We start from the raw sequence: 14,769 nt of genomic DNA, 5'->3' as shown, positions 1-14,769 counted from the left end.
GCCTAGTACCAGCAGAAGGCGGCCGCCGACGTCGTCGGGCAACGCGCACCTCTCGTCAGTTCGCGCCGGGAACAGGCAGATGTCTACCGATCAAAGTCCGTCGCGCGTGCCCTTGGCGACGGCGATCGACGGCCGCGCGCAGTGTTCTCCAGTTTTAAAACTGGTCGATCCGGAGCGCAACAGTCGGCCGGTCCCGCCACTGTGATCGATCTCTGCCGCGCCCCTGGGAGTTGGTCGCTGACTGCACGGGCTGCCACTGTGCCATATCCGCTTTCTCCTTACCGCCGAAGCCTGTAGGTACTCACTATGGCTGCGCGTGCGTTGAAGCTTTCGTATTCGTTTTAGCGTAGGTACATGCACTTCATGGGAGCCTGTAAAAAACGCCGAAGACCTTTCGTCCAATCCAGCATCTACAGCACGCGTTAAAAAGAACAGAAATTGAAAGACAAGCCAAGAAAAGCAATTCTTGTGTAAATGCGAGAGCATTACTTGTCGCTGAGTTTAGTCGTCCATGGGCTCCGGCTTCTGCGGGTCCAAGTTGACCTTACTTCGTGTACTGTGCGTGGCGTGTTCTCGAACACCAAGTCGAATCCGGCGTCTCGCGAAGGGATGGTTGCATCTATTGGAGAGGCGAGTGTCAAGTTGAGATCGGCAGGCATCGCGCCGATCAACGTTGGCGTTGAACGTGCGTCTTGAAGTCGAGCATGTACGTGCCGCAGCGTAGAGCCGAAGGCAGATTTCTGTACACAAACGCTGCCGCGTCTATTTGAGACAGATTTGGCACCACGTGTACGCACAAAACCACGTGTCCCGTATCGACGAACTCCACCAGCGCACAGCCCTCCGTCTGCACCGAAGCTGTCTCCAAGCTCGACGGGTTGTAGTTGAAGTCCTGGCTTGGCGTATATGGCGACGCCAGCGCAGCGGCAATGTTGTCAGCGCCAATGAACCCAATGAAGGCCGGCGGCCTATTGCTCCAGGAGGGGAGATGACGTCATTCGCGTGCCGCGTTTCTGCCACGCGTGCCTGTTTTCGCACAGTGAGCCGAGTAATGCGAGAGATGCCCTCGCATTAAAAGAAAATCCCGGCCCCCGTGCATTGTAACCGGTCTTCTCTGGGATCGGAAACTCGGCCATGGGGTGAATCATTTGGTTCAAACCGTGTTCAAACAGCGCACACAGACGAGGACGGACAGTGAGCAAGACGAACACAGCGCTGTCCTCCTCCAGAGCTAGTTGGTTGTAGCATGACGTGGCGCCAGTCCTGTCGTGTGTGTGTGTGTGTGTGGGGGGGGGGGGGGGGGGGGGGCGTCTTTTGGCGTCGCTTTTGCGCAAATTATGCCTCACTGACCGTCCTCGTCTGCTGTGTGCGCGGTTTGCTAGTTGCAACTAGCAAAATAAAAGACTGGAGCAGTAGCGAACCGTGACAGCCGATTTTCGTTGTGAATGTAAACCTTAACATGTTCCCCGTTTCCCGGTGCGGTGTTCGGGGGAAGAGGAATGTTCAGAAGTAGGCTTTGTGAGATAAACAGGTCGCTCCTTCAGGGCGGCGGTGGCGGACGCCATAAAGTGGGTGTGGTTTGTAATTAGTATGCTAAATAATAATAAACAAAACAAATGTTATTTCCCTTTTTAATTATGCCACTTCGGCGTTTAGTTGCAATTAGCGAATTGTAGCAGGTCATCGGAGCATCGGAGAGAGTTATTAGATGTTAAATAAAACTCAGTTGCCCTCAGCGCTACGAATTTTGGCTCTCTGGATGCATGCAGCCTCCGAGTCGCGTTTTGCGTGAGCGAGTGCCTCCTTTCCGTTTGTCTGGCACGGCCTCAGGTGCATTTCCGAGCTGCGCCTTGGTACATGCGCAGACTTTGTTTCTCTTTCAAGCCCTCTTCGTTCTCATCCTGTTCGGTTATTGTTTCCCTCTGCTGTATTGCTGCCCATTTGCTGTGTCGTGTGATGTAATGTGTAGGGCAGTGCAACTTAGTGCAGTCTCTTGCGTGTTATGTGCTGTGCGGTGTCAGGGCGCGCCAGAGAACCCCCGGTCGTCGGAGCCAGTCCGGAGCCCTCTACTGCGGCTCTCATATATATAGCTTGCGTGCAGCTTCGGGGTATGCCTACCATACCTTTTAAACGCAGAGCTGTCCGCGAAGACGAATGTATAACAATGCTAAGTTTCGACATGTCTTTCACACTGGAGTGAAAACGTTCGGTAATTCTCGTTTGCTTCCCCTGTTGCGACGGTGGCGGAAAGAAGCAACAGGTGAAAGAAGTCGCAACATTGGCGACCTGCGGTGCCTTCGCTCTGTCTGAATGCACCGCCGGCTGTGGCTGTCACTGTAAGCTCCCATGCACTGTTCCTTGGCTGCCTCCCTTTGCCTCGCTAAGAAGACGAGTTGCACTTGTGCGCGCAACAAACGGCTTCCTCAAAGGACTTCCTTGCGCGACACTCTTCACTCATCGGGAAGCGTCGCGCACCTGCAGAGACCACCCGTGGTCTTTCTTTCGTTCCCTCTTTCTTTCCACAGGTAGGTTAGGCATAAAGGTAGTTCAGGTATTACCGCATCGGTGCATTTTTTTTTTTTTTACCAGCTGTTCTGATTTGTGCATTTCGACGTGCTGTGCACTTACAGTGCATGCATACTAGGAAGTGCGCTCAGGCGGCTCTTCGTGTCTGGTTCGAACGCCATTCATCTCGACTTTCCACCGGCATGTCAAGTCAGGGAGGCCTGTTGACAGCCGCTCGTTCTCGTACTATCCCAGAACCCTTGCATTGTCACGAGGCGCTTATACCTTGACGCGTACTATTCCTTAATTGACAGCCTCGTGCCTTGACAGTCTTCTTTGTGTCCGATCGTCATCTTTACCGTGTAAGTGCGCTCCTTTGTACGCCTGTTCGTGCAATTGTTGGCGCATACCCGGCTGCCTGGCCGTGTAGCGACATGGACTGTTGATGATGATCACCTCAGGCTTAATGGCACATACCCACGGGGGGGATTGGCCAGTGTGCATAGCGGACACAAACGCACTCATGTACAAGGAGTGGAGTATTTGGATGATTTTGTGACTTAGACTAGAATTTGTAGAAGGTGCAAAAGGAACTGACCCAAGTGGCAGCTGCAGCATCACTTAAATTCAAGTGTTATTCTAGCAGTAAATAAACCCCCTAGTCCTCTCCCGGAGGCCTGCGTGCCGTTCCGGAGAGGGTAGGTAGGGGGGCCGGTTGAAACAATAAAGTTATTCTGAACTGAAAAAAATGCGGGGAAAAAAGCAGTGAATTCTTATTTTAGCAGGGGAATCTACCTGATGTAATTATATAGTGGTGAATATAATTGCACACGGGTTTCAGGGCATATCCCTCGGCGCTTGCTCCGAAAGATCGGAGAATCGGAATAGATAGAAGAAGCCCTAGTCGAGCGAGGGGGATCTCCAAGTAAATTCTACGGAGAACAGTGAACCGCCGGCAGAAGAGGAAGAAGTAATCTATGGACTTGTGGCCCAACTTGTCGCGGGTTGAAGCGATGGAGATGGGCTGTACGGGTGCCTCTGGAGGAACTTGCTGTACTGAGCTGTGCCACGGGCGAGGCATGCGTTCTTGCTGCCGAACTGACCCCTCCCTGGGACCTATTCACCCCGTGTTGTAAGGACGCTGCACGTCCTGCAAACACGGCCATTGTAGGACGCTTTTCCACGGAGGAAAAACGCACAGATGAAAAGGCGCTGACAGCTGCAGTGGCCACCGCCGCTGGGGCGGGCAAGTGTGCGCCGCCGGGGTGGCACTGGGCGCGGTCGCCGGGGCCTCCCTCGGGAAGGCCCCAGATAAAAGGCCGCCGCACTCCCTTTGCCGTCGGCCCGCCTCCGGCAGTGGAGGGTGGCATTGGCGGAAGGCGTGCCTGGCCGGCACAAGCTAAAGCCCCTCAAAGGGCGAATCCGAGGGAACCAACCATGTTGGCGGCGGAAGCGAGTAGTAGCCTTCCCAGTCGCAGCTGCTAGACTCTGGAGGCAATCCTTGCGCGAAAGTAAAGCCGCGCAGACTTCGGAGCCATGTCGGTGTGAGCACGTTGCCTAAAAAAACCATCAGGTGATGTGTTTTAACTTTTTGTAACCTGCTGTGCACCGTTCGAGCGCAGCCAGTGTGACGCAAACTGTACACTGAACCAGGCCTGTGTAACGCCAATGGGCTGGTGTCGAATGAAACGCAAGCGGGACAGCCGAAATGGGAGCAGCAAAACAAGATTTCATTTGAGACAGACTGACTACTAATGCGTTGTCACTTTGATGGTGCAAAGACCGCTGTGTGGAATGTCCCTTCTACAGCCGCTAAAATTTTTGTGTTCTTGTTTTGGCGGCGACGTTTTGAAAAATAGAAAATTGGTTTTGAGGAAAGGAATTGACTTAGTAACTGTCTCACATATCTCGGTGGACACCTGAACCGTGCCGTAAGGGAAGGGATAAAGGAGGGAGTGAAACAAGAAAGGAAGGAAGAGGGGCCGTAATGGAAGTCTCCGGAATAATTTCGACCATGGTTAAGAATGCAGTGCGAAAAGACAAGGACAAACGAAGAAGTGGACAGGACAGCGCCAGTCCTGTCCACTTCTTCGTATGTCCTTGTTTTTTCGCGCTGCATTCTTTAACCATGATGTCAGTGCACGTTAAAGAACCCCAGGTGGTCGAAATTTCCGGAGCCCTCCACTACGGCGTCTCTCATAGCCTTAGTCGCTTTGGGACGTTAAACCCCATAAACCAAACCAAACCAAACCAACCCGCTTTCTCTGCTGTAGAAAATAGACCCTGAGCATAAACTACAAATTACCTGTTATTAGGGCGCTATTTTGTAATTCGCATTACTCCCTTTCAGTGCGGTACCTGACTCAAGTATAGTGTTCATGTTGTTCTCTTTGGAGCCATCTAGGTCGTTTTTTTTTGCATTTCGTTAATGTGTTTATACAAATAATTGCGGAGCCATGGTAGTGCTTTCCCAGCTTATTTTTAGCTACATGCTCCCTGTGGTATTCCAACCACGCATAAAGAAACAAGGAGCAGTGAGGGGCTCCTGCGAGGTCGAAAACTGCAAAACAAAGCTTTGCGCTTTATTTGCACTGTAAAATCAAATTTGTTTGGAAATATGGATGTACTATCAGCGTCAATTGAAACGCGAACAGCACAACTCGCAGATATTATACTAGGGAGGCAAAATACATGAGCTGTTGATTTTCCCATCGAAGCCGAAAATACCGCTCTTCTGAAATCTTAATAGCCCACGCCTGTATTTCACCTCCAGCCTCTAATATGCTTGATTTTTTGTGCTCGCGTTTCAGGTGTTATGTTCGCGTTTGATTTGACGCTGATAGTACTGTGAGGGAGACTGTAATGTCCCTCTCCAACTCTAACTTGTCGAAATTTCGTTAACAAGCGTTATACACTTTTAATAATGAGGGGTGCCAAACGGGGCAACTGGGGAATAGGCTATTTCGCGAGTCTTGAAAAACCAGGTAATACGAGCTCCAGTCACTCTGAGGGAAATGGACATCGTCCCAGCTCGCTTCGCGCACAACTCCAAGCTGGGCGCAGTCCGTTGCAACGTCATTCCGTCCCCCCATACGTTGACACCTACACCCTCGTACTCCGAATAACGACGAACTGCTGTCCTTGCCATGCTTGTATTTCGGAATGAAGCGTTCGTGTTTCCAGAGACCTATTGAAGGACTCTGGTGTTGCCCTGGCTCGTGAGGGGCATATTTGAAAGTCACGCGTCATGGCTCCCCTCCTTGTCCTGAGTGGGCTGTTCGCACGCGCTAAGCACGTCGTGGCGGTCGATTCATTCTGGGAGCTCATGGGAGGTGCCTCTCATTCGAACGGAGGCTGTGAAAGCGATGCCTTTCAAAGCAAGGGCATTCGACAGAGTGGACACTAGTCCGTCGCATTAGTAGCGCAGTGGAAGCTACGAGTGCGTGCCGCCAACTTCCAGCTCTGCAGTACATGGGCTCTCGAACGCCTGTGTGGAGACGGCACCTCAAAAACGTGGTGTTCCCCGACCCTTTTGAAAGCTTTTACTATAGTAGCCACTTTTAAAATGTCCTTCCTTCGTCATAACTATAGGCAATAATAAGTAACATTTTAGGCCCTCTACACCACCGATCGCTTTTCACTTTTTTTAGAAAATTCCGCAGAAAACTTTTCTATACCTTGTGCTTGGCACAAAAACGTGGTGTTCATTTCGGCAGTGATTCTTGTCACTTGTGCTTTTGGGCTGCTGCTCTACCGTGCTGCGTTGTTACTGTGTGTGTCTGGTGGTGCCTGCAAGTCTCAGGTCGGGTGCATCAAGTTGCGACTTTAGTAGAGGCCACAAAACTGGGGATTCGACTTGGATTTGGTTTGCTCCAAGCGACGCACTTAGTGCGCTTTGCTGACAGCTGCTCTCACTCAGCAGTGTGGGAAGACGAGCTGTGATAAGCCGTGCGGAGAGCAGAAAGCATAAAATGCCCTCGAAGTCTTGCAATAGTGTGTTAGCTTTTTTGAGATCGTCAGGAAAAGAAACCGCTGGAAAAACTCCTGAGCCTATACCTTGCTGCTCTTTTAAATGGAAATGCATCAAAAACCAATTTTGCCGGTAAAATCTACAATTGGCCTGTCTTCTGCCCACCAAATACCTCAGCAAACTCACGATATGTTTCTGACATCGCTATCTACCATTGCGACCTGGGCGGGGAATTTTCAGTAAAACTATAGTAAAACAGTTCAGAAAAGACGGGAAAAACCAATAGATTACTTGTACGTTGTGCCTCTCTCCCCCTATCCTTTCCAACTGCCCCCCCCACCTCTTTCATTTCATTTCTCCAGTCTGCCTGCTATCTATTTCTGCTGACCCAGCTCAGGTGCTTCCCGTAGCGATGGCAGACAACGGGGCTAGCAAAATATTTTCCTTCCTATATTATTTTATTTTAAAATAAACCACTACTACTACTACTAGGAGGGAGGCGACGCTCCGAGCGCAGAGCCCCGACGCCTATGTTCTGCGTGGCGGCAGCGCATCAGGGGGAAATGCTTCGGCGCAGTGAAGCATTTTACTGCCTTCGCAGTGCTACTTACTGCCTTCTCCACTTTAACATCACCAGGAACGCAGACTAGCATGTGTGTCGATGACTACGCCGTGTCAAGTGGCCGAGTCGGAAGCATGTAACGAGGAACGCTACGAGTCATGCGCGCGCGTCTCATAATTAGAATGTGGGCGGACTCTTTTCGTTTGTTTGCGTCACGACCTGTTTGCGTCTGTTTTAGTGTCGACAATTACTGCGCCATTTCCTTTCCTCAAAAAAAAAAATTTCATAGTTATTTCAATCCTCTTTTAACTACCTTCTACCACAAACCTAATGTCCGCCTGCACAGCCCGCAAAAGCTTGGCCCGCGTGTAGCTTCTTGGGGGGGACATGCACTTGGCATTTTATTTTGGCGCCGAGCCTGCCACTGCTCAGGAACCCGTCCAACCTCGAAGTGTAGAGCTCCTCTCCCTTCCCCCCACGCCCATATGCCTGCGGTACCTGAGGCATGTTGGCCCATACACATGCACTCGACAAGCAACTCCGGACGACATGTGCCATAGCAACTCGATCAGAGGCCGTGGGTGTACTTTTCTGCCGTTTGTTGTGGTGTGGAGAGGACGCTGGTCGTATCCGGTGGTATCGCACGGCGCAGTGTGCCTTCAAGTTCTGCCTTTAGGTTCACACCTGCCTGAAGCCCTTGCCCTCCAGATAATGGCGTCGACCGATTGTCATGATGCCGCGGTTAATCCCCGAGCGTGACATATTAGAGTGTACTAGGTATCTCAGATGGCTGGCAGGCGCAAGGGGATTAACCGTGACATTAACAGGTCGACGCCATTTGACGGAGGGCCTCTTTTGAGGGCATTTGCCGCTGCGTCAGAGACCCCGGAACTATTTTTGTGAGTGGAAGGGGGGGGGGGGGGGGGGGGGGGGGCACGACTTCGCTTTTTATTCAATGTTATATACTTTAATATTCATTTAATTTTATTGATATTTCAAATTTTAAATCTGCACTGTTCAAAGCTGGTTAAGGCATGTAAAACATAACTGACATTGGCAGCTTTGTAAACATGCATACACGAGAAGTGATTGACTACATTAAAAAAGTGCGCATATAGTCTGCTCATGATTGGTGAATCAATGACTTTTGTTATTTACGATAAAATGTGCATGCAGTTGAGAAATACTCGCAGTCTTTAAAACGATTTCCATGTTTGGCAGAACTGCCTGGCGCGGGCCCTCTACGACAACATCGCCGAGTCGCCGGAGGAGCTGGCCTTTCGCAAGAATGACGTGCTCACGGTGCTTGAGCAGAACCCGGGCGACCTGGAGGGCTGGTGGTTGTGCGCACTCAGAGGCCGCCAGGGCCTGGCCCCGGGCAACAGGCTGCGCCTCATGCCCGGCATGTACGACCCCACGGGGCTGGGCTACGCCGCGCCGGCCACAGCGGCGCCCGTCGACCTTGGGGCCGTACCGCCCGCGGGCACCTACCCGGGGCCCGGGCAGCGCCACGCGCGCCGTCGCTCCTGGCGGGTGGACCCCAACAAGGTGCGAGTTGGCTTATTTGCCTTGCCCCCTGGGAATATTGCTCGAGGAATATCAGTAGTGGTGGGACTTTTCGGTTTAAACTGGGAAATAAATAAATAAATAAATAAAAAAAATAAAAAAACGATGAGTATGCAAAATTCAGTTTTTGAAATTTGTTTTTAACCGAAAAGGTCATTCTCTGCCCAATCAACCAGTGTACATTCATCGGACGTCCGAAGTATGTCCTTTACTGGATGTACGGATATCCGTGGGAGATCCGCCGACGTCCAACGGCTCTCGCACGGACCTCCGACGGAGGTACAAATATAATTATTTAGACTGCCGACAGATATCCATCTCGGATATCCGCCAGCGGATCTTTTGAGGATATTTGCTGGTAATGCATTCTTCACCATTATGAGGCAAGCCAGAACTACAACCACCAATCAGTGTACCTCGCAGGGCCACTGGGCTTATTAAAAGCCCGCAGAGTGTCTGAAATCGGACATACACCTTGCTGTATGTAATATGCATGAATCTGTAAATCAATCGACCAAAATGACAAAGCATATCAAAGTCTGGATGATTTTATTATGACATAAATGCCGTCTTCAGTCTTCATGAGGAATTCATCAAGCTGGCCATACATTTAGTTAACGCAGCAGGAAGGATACTGTACAGACCATGATGAATTTGTAGCCAAGCCGGGGACGTCTTCTGCAGAAAACAGTAAACACTAAGTTCAGAATATGTCATTAAAGCAAGCGAATTTGACAGACACCATTCAGTTCTATGCAGTAACTCCACCGTGCCAAGTAAATTAGTCATCTGTAGCTCCGAAAGCATGTTTACATCTTGAACAACTAGTAAGTTGTAAACAACAGAAGTGAGAATATTTCTTGCAATACAAAATATTTTGTTTTTCCAAAAAAAAATGCAAAAACAAATGCCCCACTGCAGAGCTTTGTACCAGTTCATGAAAAATGCGTTTACATTGCAAGACACCACAGCTACTCCCACAGGCAGTCACTTCCACACTGATGGTCAAAAAAATTCAAGTGTAAGAGTAGGGATCCTTACCACACCGTTGCAAGCTAGCTAATGACTTAGGTTGGGCACAAGGTACACTCATAGAGAAAAGTTTGCTGGATGTAGATTTTCTGAAAATATTTGTTTTTGCATTGCCTCGCCAGGCAGTCAGCTGAAATTTGTTCAATACGATTGAGTATCCATGTCCTCTCATGATTCTAGGCTTTTGATTAAATTGCTCTGGCTAACAGCACAGAGAAATTATTTTAGAAAGAACTCTCATCCCACAAATTTTTATCCATTACTGTACAAGAACACTGCAGTATAGCTAGATACCCTCCGCTGCACAGAGCAAACAGAAGGAAACTATCCATTATCTGACAGGGTGAAACTTGCACTGTAGTTCAAACTTACCTGAAGGTTGCTGCTGTACGCTGCAGGTACTATATAGCTGCTAGCTTAGGTCAGTCACATCCACACTGTATAGACAAGAAAATAAAGTATGAGAGAGCAACTTATACAGCACGTTGTCAACGATGTAGCAAAACACAATCTCTGTCGAAACTACAATGCCCCCAGGGTTCACTGATGAATCACGCATCAGGGCACTGACAGCATATTTGATGATCCACAGCTGCACAGAAGTAAGGAAGAGAGGTCTGGTCACAATCCAGGAACATGTGGCTCTAGGATTGCCATATATGGTCCTGCTATCTGGCTCAGCATTGAGCCCTGTGGGCATAACATGTTTGGCAAAGTTATACCAAAGCACTGCAAGAGCTCATTGATTGGGAAGTGAAAAATGTGTGACTGAAGCTCGCAAACTTAACACAACAGTTAAGCTGTCCTAAACAATGCTACTGCACAGTGCAAAGTACTGTGTAGTGGATGGTTGGAGACTTCCATTTGGCAAGCCTAATGAACAAATTGATAAGCTGTGGAAGTATGAACAACTTTTATATGACATTTTCAACCTACCTGTGCTTTCCATGGCTTGGCATAATTAATGTAGGCACCAATACACTCGGTAGCCGGGCCACATCCACACTGCAAAGGCAACAGAAAAGTAAGAAAAACTCAGTCGCGAAGCACTGAAAAACTAACACCGTTCTGGCACTATGCTTTTCCTGCGCTCTGTTTTATCGCAGTTATGAACCTACGCGCAATTGCCTTAAGATTCACACCATGTAACTGCACACCGTCTCAACTTTTTTTCACAAACACGAGAAACGTTTGCGGCAGCTAATGCATAGTGCTTGTAATTTCCACTCCGTGGCAAACAAGTTGCGCAACAGAGTACAACTGCGTTAATGCGCTGTGCTCATCCCACAGCAACATCCTGAAAGTAATTTTCAAGCAGTTACTTACCTCGCAAGTGGTAACACCATGGCCGCTTCTTTCATCCAAAGCAACAAAGCATGTCTCGGCAAGGGGTCGGGTGCAATATGACGCCGGAGCTTTTTCACGAGAGCTTCAGAGGCAAACGAAGGTCTTTTCGAGCGCGTAGGTGACACATCACATTTGTAGCACAGCCAAGCAACCACAGAGCGAACAAACCGCACATTGCAGCAAAAGTAAAGGTCGAAAGGAGCACCACGCGACGAAAACCAACGAGACCATCGCGCCACAAACATTGGCTTGGATTGGATTGATTTTTAGGCTTACCGCTCTGCCGCGGCCTCTAGTAGGAGTTTATTCGGGTTTGTTTTCATAGAAGGCAGCATGCATGGCTACATGCCTCGGTTACCTTGAAGGATTGCTGCAGGATAAAAGGGCGTTAATTATGAGCACTGGCGCCAGAAAGCCAAGCAATTAGTTTAATTCTGGTTCTTGTACATCAACACCATAGTTGAGTGATCTTAAACAATCTGAATATTAAACTAGTTGGTGGTAGAAATGTGATTGTGTGAATTTTGTCATTTCCAAAATAGAATTTCTTTTAAAATGTTCGTCTGAGGGTAAACAAAATATATATGCCAGGTAAGCTCACATCCCAAGAGGGATGTTTACGGATACTCCTCGGACATCCGCCGGCGGATGTCCGCCAGCCATCCGATAACGAACGTCCCTCGGACATACACGGAATCTCCGATGCGTATATCCGAATATGGATATACGTAGGCATGCCCTACGGACATCCCAGCCTGGCACTGGAGATTCGGACCTTACTCGGACCTCCCACGGATATCCGTGGTTCACTGGGTGCATTCAAGGCATGGCTATAGCTGGATGTTCAGTACGAGTTATATCGCAGTGAAAATTGAAAGTCAACTAAGTACGGAAGCCATGGGCGTGATGAGACTGTCGTGGTATTGCTATAAGTAGCACAGCGGTGCGTTTTGAGGTATTACTCCGCTAGCTTACACGTCTGTGCAGACCAAGGAGCAGCACCTCCTCGCAGTATACTAGCTATAGCACTGTTTGTTTGCTATCATCGCATGCTTAGAGCAGTTAGTCGGTTAAACAGATTTCTAAACTGCATGTAGGACACTGACATGAAACCGTGCATGGGCGTCGCGAAAAGTATCAAGTTTTGGTTACTGCGATGATTGAGTGGCAGTTCCATCGCTGCCATCAGAATGCAGACCACATGATGCTGCGTCCTCTCGCTCAACCCAGCATGACAACCTAGTGGCAAATTACTGGTAATTACTGGTACTGGTAGTGGTAATTAGTGGTAAATAAACTGTTCATGCTGACAAGAACTCCAAGCTAGACTCTAAGTGACTTTTGTTCACACAGGACTGCCACATTAAATCACTGTAAATATCAGTAATTCATTTGTCAAAAATAATATTCACTGAAAAAAAAACCGAGACTTGCGTTCTGAAATAAACACACAAAAAAGTCCACTGAATTTAAAGAAAATAAAAACTGAAAAATCCAACCTCCCAAGTATAGGGCGTGCCATAGAATAGCAGAGCATCTACCATCTGGAAATTAAGGCAAGCAAACTGAAAAAAAAAAAAAATGACACGCTTCTTTAATTGGGTGGAGAGTTTGAGGAAGTAGTTTTAAAAACCTCCATGCCAAAGAGCAGGACCAGTGAAAGCTGTGCACCGAGCAGTTTGCAGGAACACATTGTAGTACGTTTTCAAGACTGGCTAGAAAAATGTCGGGTAACATCTAAAAGTCACCTGCACAGTATGGTGGTTGCAGGCTGCATATGGGATGCAATACAGCCCTGCGCATCCTACACTGTGGCACCAAGATCGAGAGAAGCGAGTGTTTTGCAGTTTGAATTTTTTTCCCCATTTTGCAACAATTGTTACAGTTGTTCAAAGGACAACTGAAGAACATGGATAACTCAGCATGCACCTTGGCCTGAAAAACATTCTGCAAGGGTATTGCTTGACATATTAAAACCTAGCTTCTTTGGGAGTATGCGTGCAGAATGCAGTAACCTTTGTGCATTGCCATATCTTTGTGGCATTTGCCGCTGTATGTAGAAAGGCGAAAAATACATATGTTGCACCTTCACTCAGCATTTTGCGACAGTGTAGAACCTGGATGCATTGCAATATTAATGCAGCAGCATTAAAGGCCTCGTTGTCCAGAAAATCCGGCGTTGGCTTTGTGAGCGAAAAGTCACAAGCATGACTTTGGCAGGCGGTGCCCAGAGAACAACCTGGGAGGCAAGTCACTTGACCTAGATCACTTGACCTTGCAGTGTCATCACAATGTGCCCACCAGATAGTGAGAAAACTGCCTACCTTGGCAGGTGGCAATTAAATTAATGATTGGCCGCTCGGGAAGATCAACCTAGGCCACACAAGGCCCACTACTGGGAGTACCTGCCATCCCAGGGCAGTGGCGCATCACTTAACCGCTGCACCACTGCACCAGGAGGGCTATGAGGACTCCCAGGGATCTATGAATGCAAAGCAGAGAATGACATACTGCATATATGGGAATTAACCCATTACACTACCGCATCATACCCTTAAGGCGGAGCTTAAGTGTCCCCTTAAATTTTTTCTCCAATTTGTGAGTGATGCTAGTGGCGCAAGAGTGTCTGTTCATGCTTAATGATGACATGGATTGTTAACCAAAGCATATTACTTACTGATGCAACTCAATGTCTGCTGTGTTCATGGGTCACTGTTTTTTCTTCCACTTCCGGATTTTGTGTGCAGGTTGTTACACCAAGCAAAGTTGGAGACGTGTACCTGTACGATGTCCCAGTTGGTGCCAAAGTAACAGAAGAATATGATACTCCTGCTCATTCCACACTTCCAAGGACCACAGGCCACGTACACATAGACACCATTGTTCCGAGTGAGCTCAGTTTTTTTTTCTAGCAATGCCATGAGTTTTAATGGCATGGATGGCCAATTAAATGTGCTACTAGCTTCGAGCATCATATTATTTGCACAGTATGGTACTGCTCAGGCTGTACAGCTTGTTTTAGCTGTTTGTGACTGAAAAACGAAACTAAAAATTAAAGATGGAAAAAAAAATATAGCTCTAGCAAAAAGTGACCTTTTCATTGTTTGTGAAATTCAGGTGAGAAACAGGGTCTGCCCTTGGGTGTTTAAATGAAGTACTTGCTACTTTATTTTTAAAGCGCAGAAAAGCTGACTTGCAATAGCAGGGACTGGCATCTCTTCTGAAGATTGCGACTGCATGAACTGATGGTAAAGTCAACTGACTTGGGCAGTTATCATGGTTGAGATACTGCATTGTATTTTTCACATGGCACTGCTGCTTTCAATAGGACTCATTGTCTATCATAAAAGCACATCCATGCGCGGGCAGCTTGTAGTGTTTTGCAGTGATGAAAACAAGAGAGTTCTGCATGTGTTTTAAGTGTGGCATTTCAGACCCGAACACAAGTCCCTGGCCCAGCGTGGCTTAGCATTGATCTGAAAAAGGGTGTTTTGGTGATTGAGGTAATAAGCAGTGTTTTATACTTTCAAACATTTAGGGCACGTTAGGAGGACAGTCTTTTCTTTCAGATGCCTTTTTCTGTATGCCTGCAATATTGACATGTCCAAAGGGAATATGCTACCTGTCTTTTTCATGGTTTTCTCTATGCTGTTTTTCATTTTACAAATTTTTTTCTTTTGTATGTCATGTTTTCAACTGACCAGCTCTGGCAGGAGCACATAATGATCAAGTTTATGTTTGCATTCTATGATTTGACTCAGTGTTGGTGGTTAGCATATGCCATCCA

At 48.1% G+C, this 14,769-nt stretch overlaps 1 protein-coding gene and 1 long non-coding RNA gene across 5 annotated transcripts in view; one reads left to right on the top strand and one right to left on the bottom strand.

Annotated features, from left to right (window-relative positions):
- The window catches only part of p130CAS (Serine_rich_CAS and FAT-like_CAS_C domain-containing protein p130CAS), a 72,874-nt gene that overhangs the window by 43,581 nt on the left and 14,524 nt on the right, over positions 1 to 14,769 (top strand). For all 4 annotated transcript variants that reach the window (XM_089579794.1, XM_089579790.1, XM_089579791.1 and 1 more), the window contains exons 2-3: positions 8,259 to 8,585; positions 13,730 to 13,871. In XM_089579794.1, coding sequence (XP_089435920.1) covers positions 8,259 to 8,585; positions 13,730 to 13,871 — 469 coding nt within the window. The remainder of the gene's footprint in view (positions 1 to 8,258; positions 8,586 to 13,729; positions 13,872 to 14,769) is intronic.
- Positions 9,136 to 11,233, bottom strand: LOC149350688 (uncharacterized). The gene is made up of 4 exons (XR_016290413.1): positions 10,962 to 11,233; positions 10,572 to 10,640; positions 10,008 to 10,072; positions 9,136 to 9,281 (listed from the first exon to the last, which is right to left on the bottom strand). It is a non-coding gene; the product is annotated as an uncharacterized LOC149350688 (long non-coding RNA).

Source organism: Amblyomma mixtum, chromosome 3, assembly GCF_055824585.1.
Source record: "Amblyomma mixtum isolate Tamu chromosome 3, ASM5582458v1, whole genome shotgun sequence".
Classification (NCBI taxonomy): Eukaryota; Metazoa; Arthropoda; class Arachnida; order Ixodida; family Ixodidae; genus Amblyomma; species Amblyomma mixtum.
This window is presented reverse-complemented; position numbering and strand designations above follow the sequence as displayed.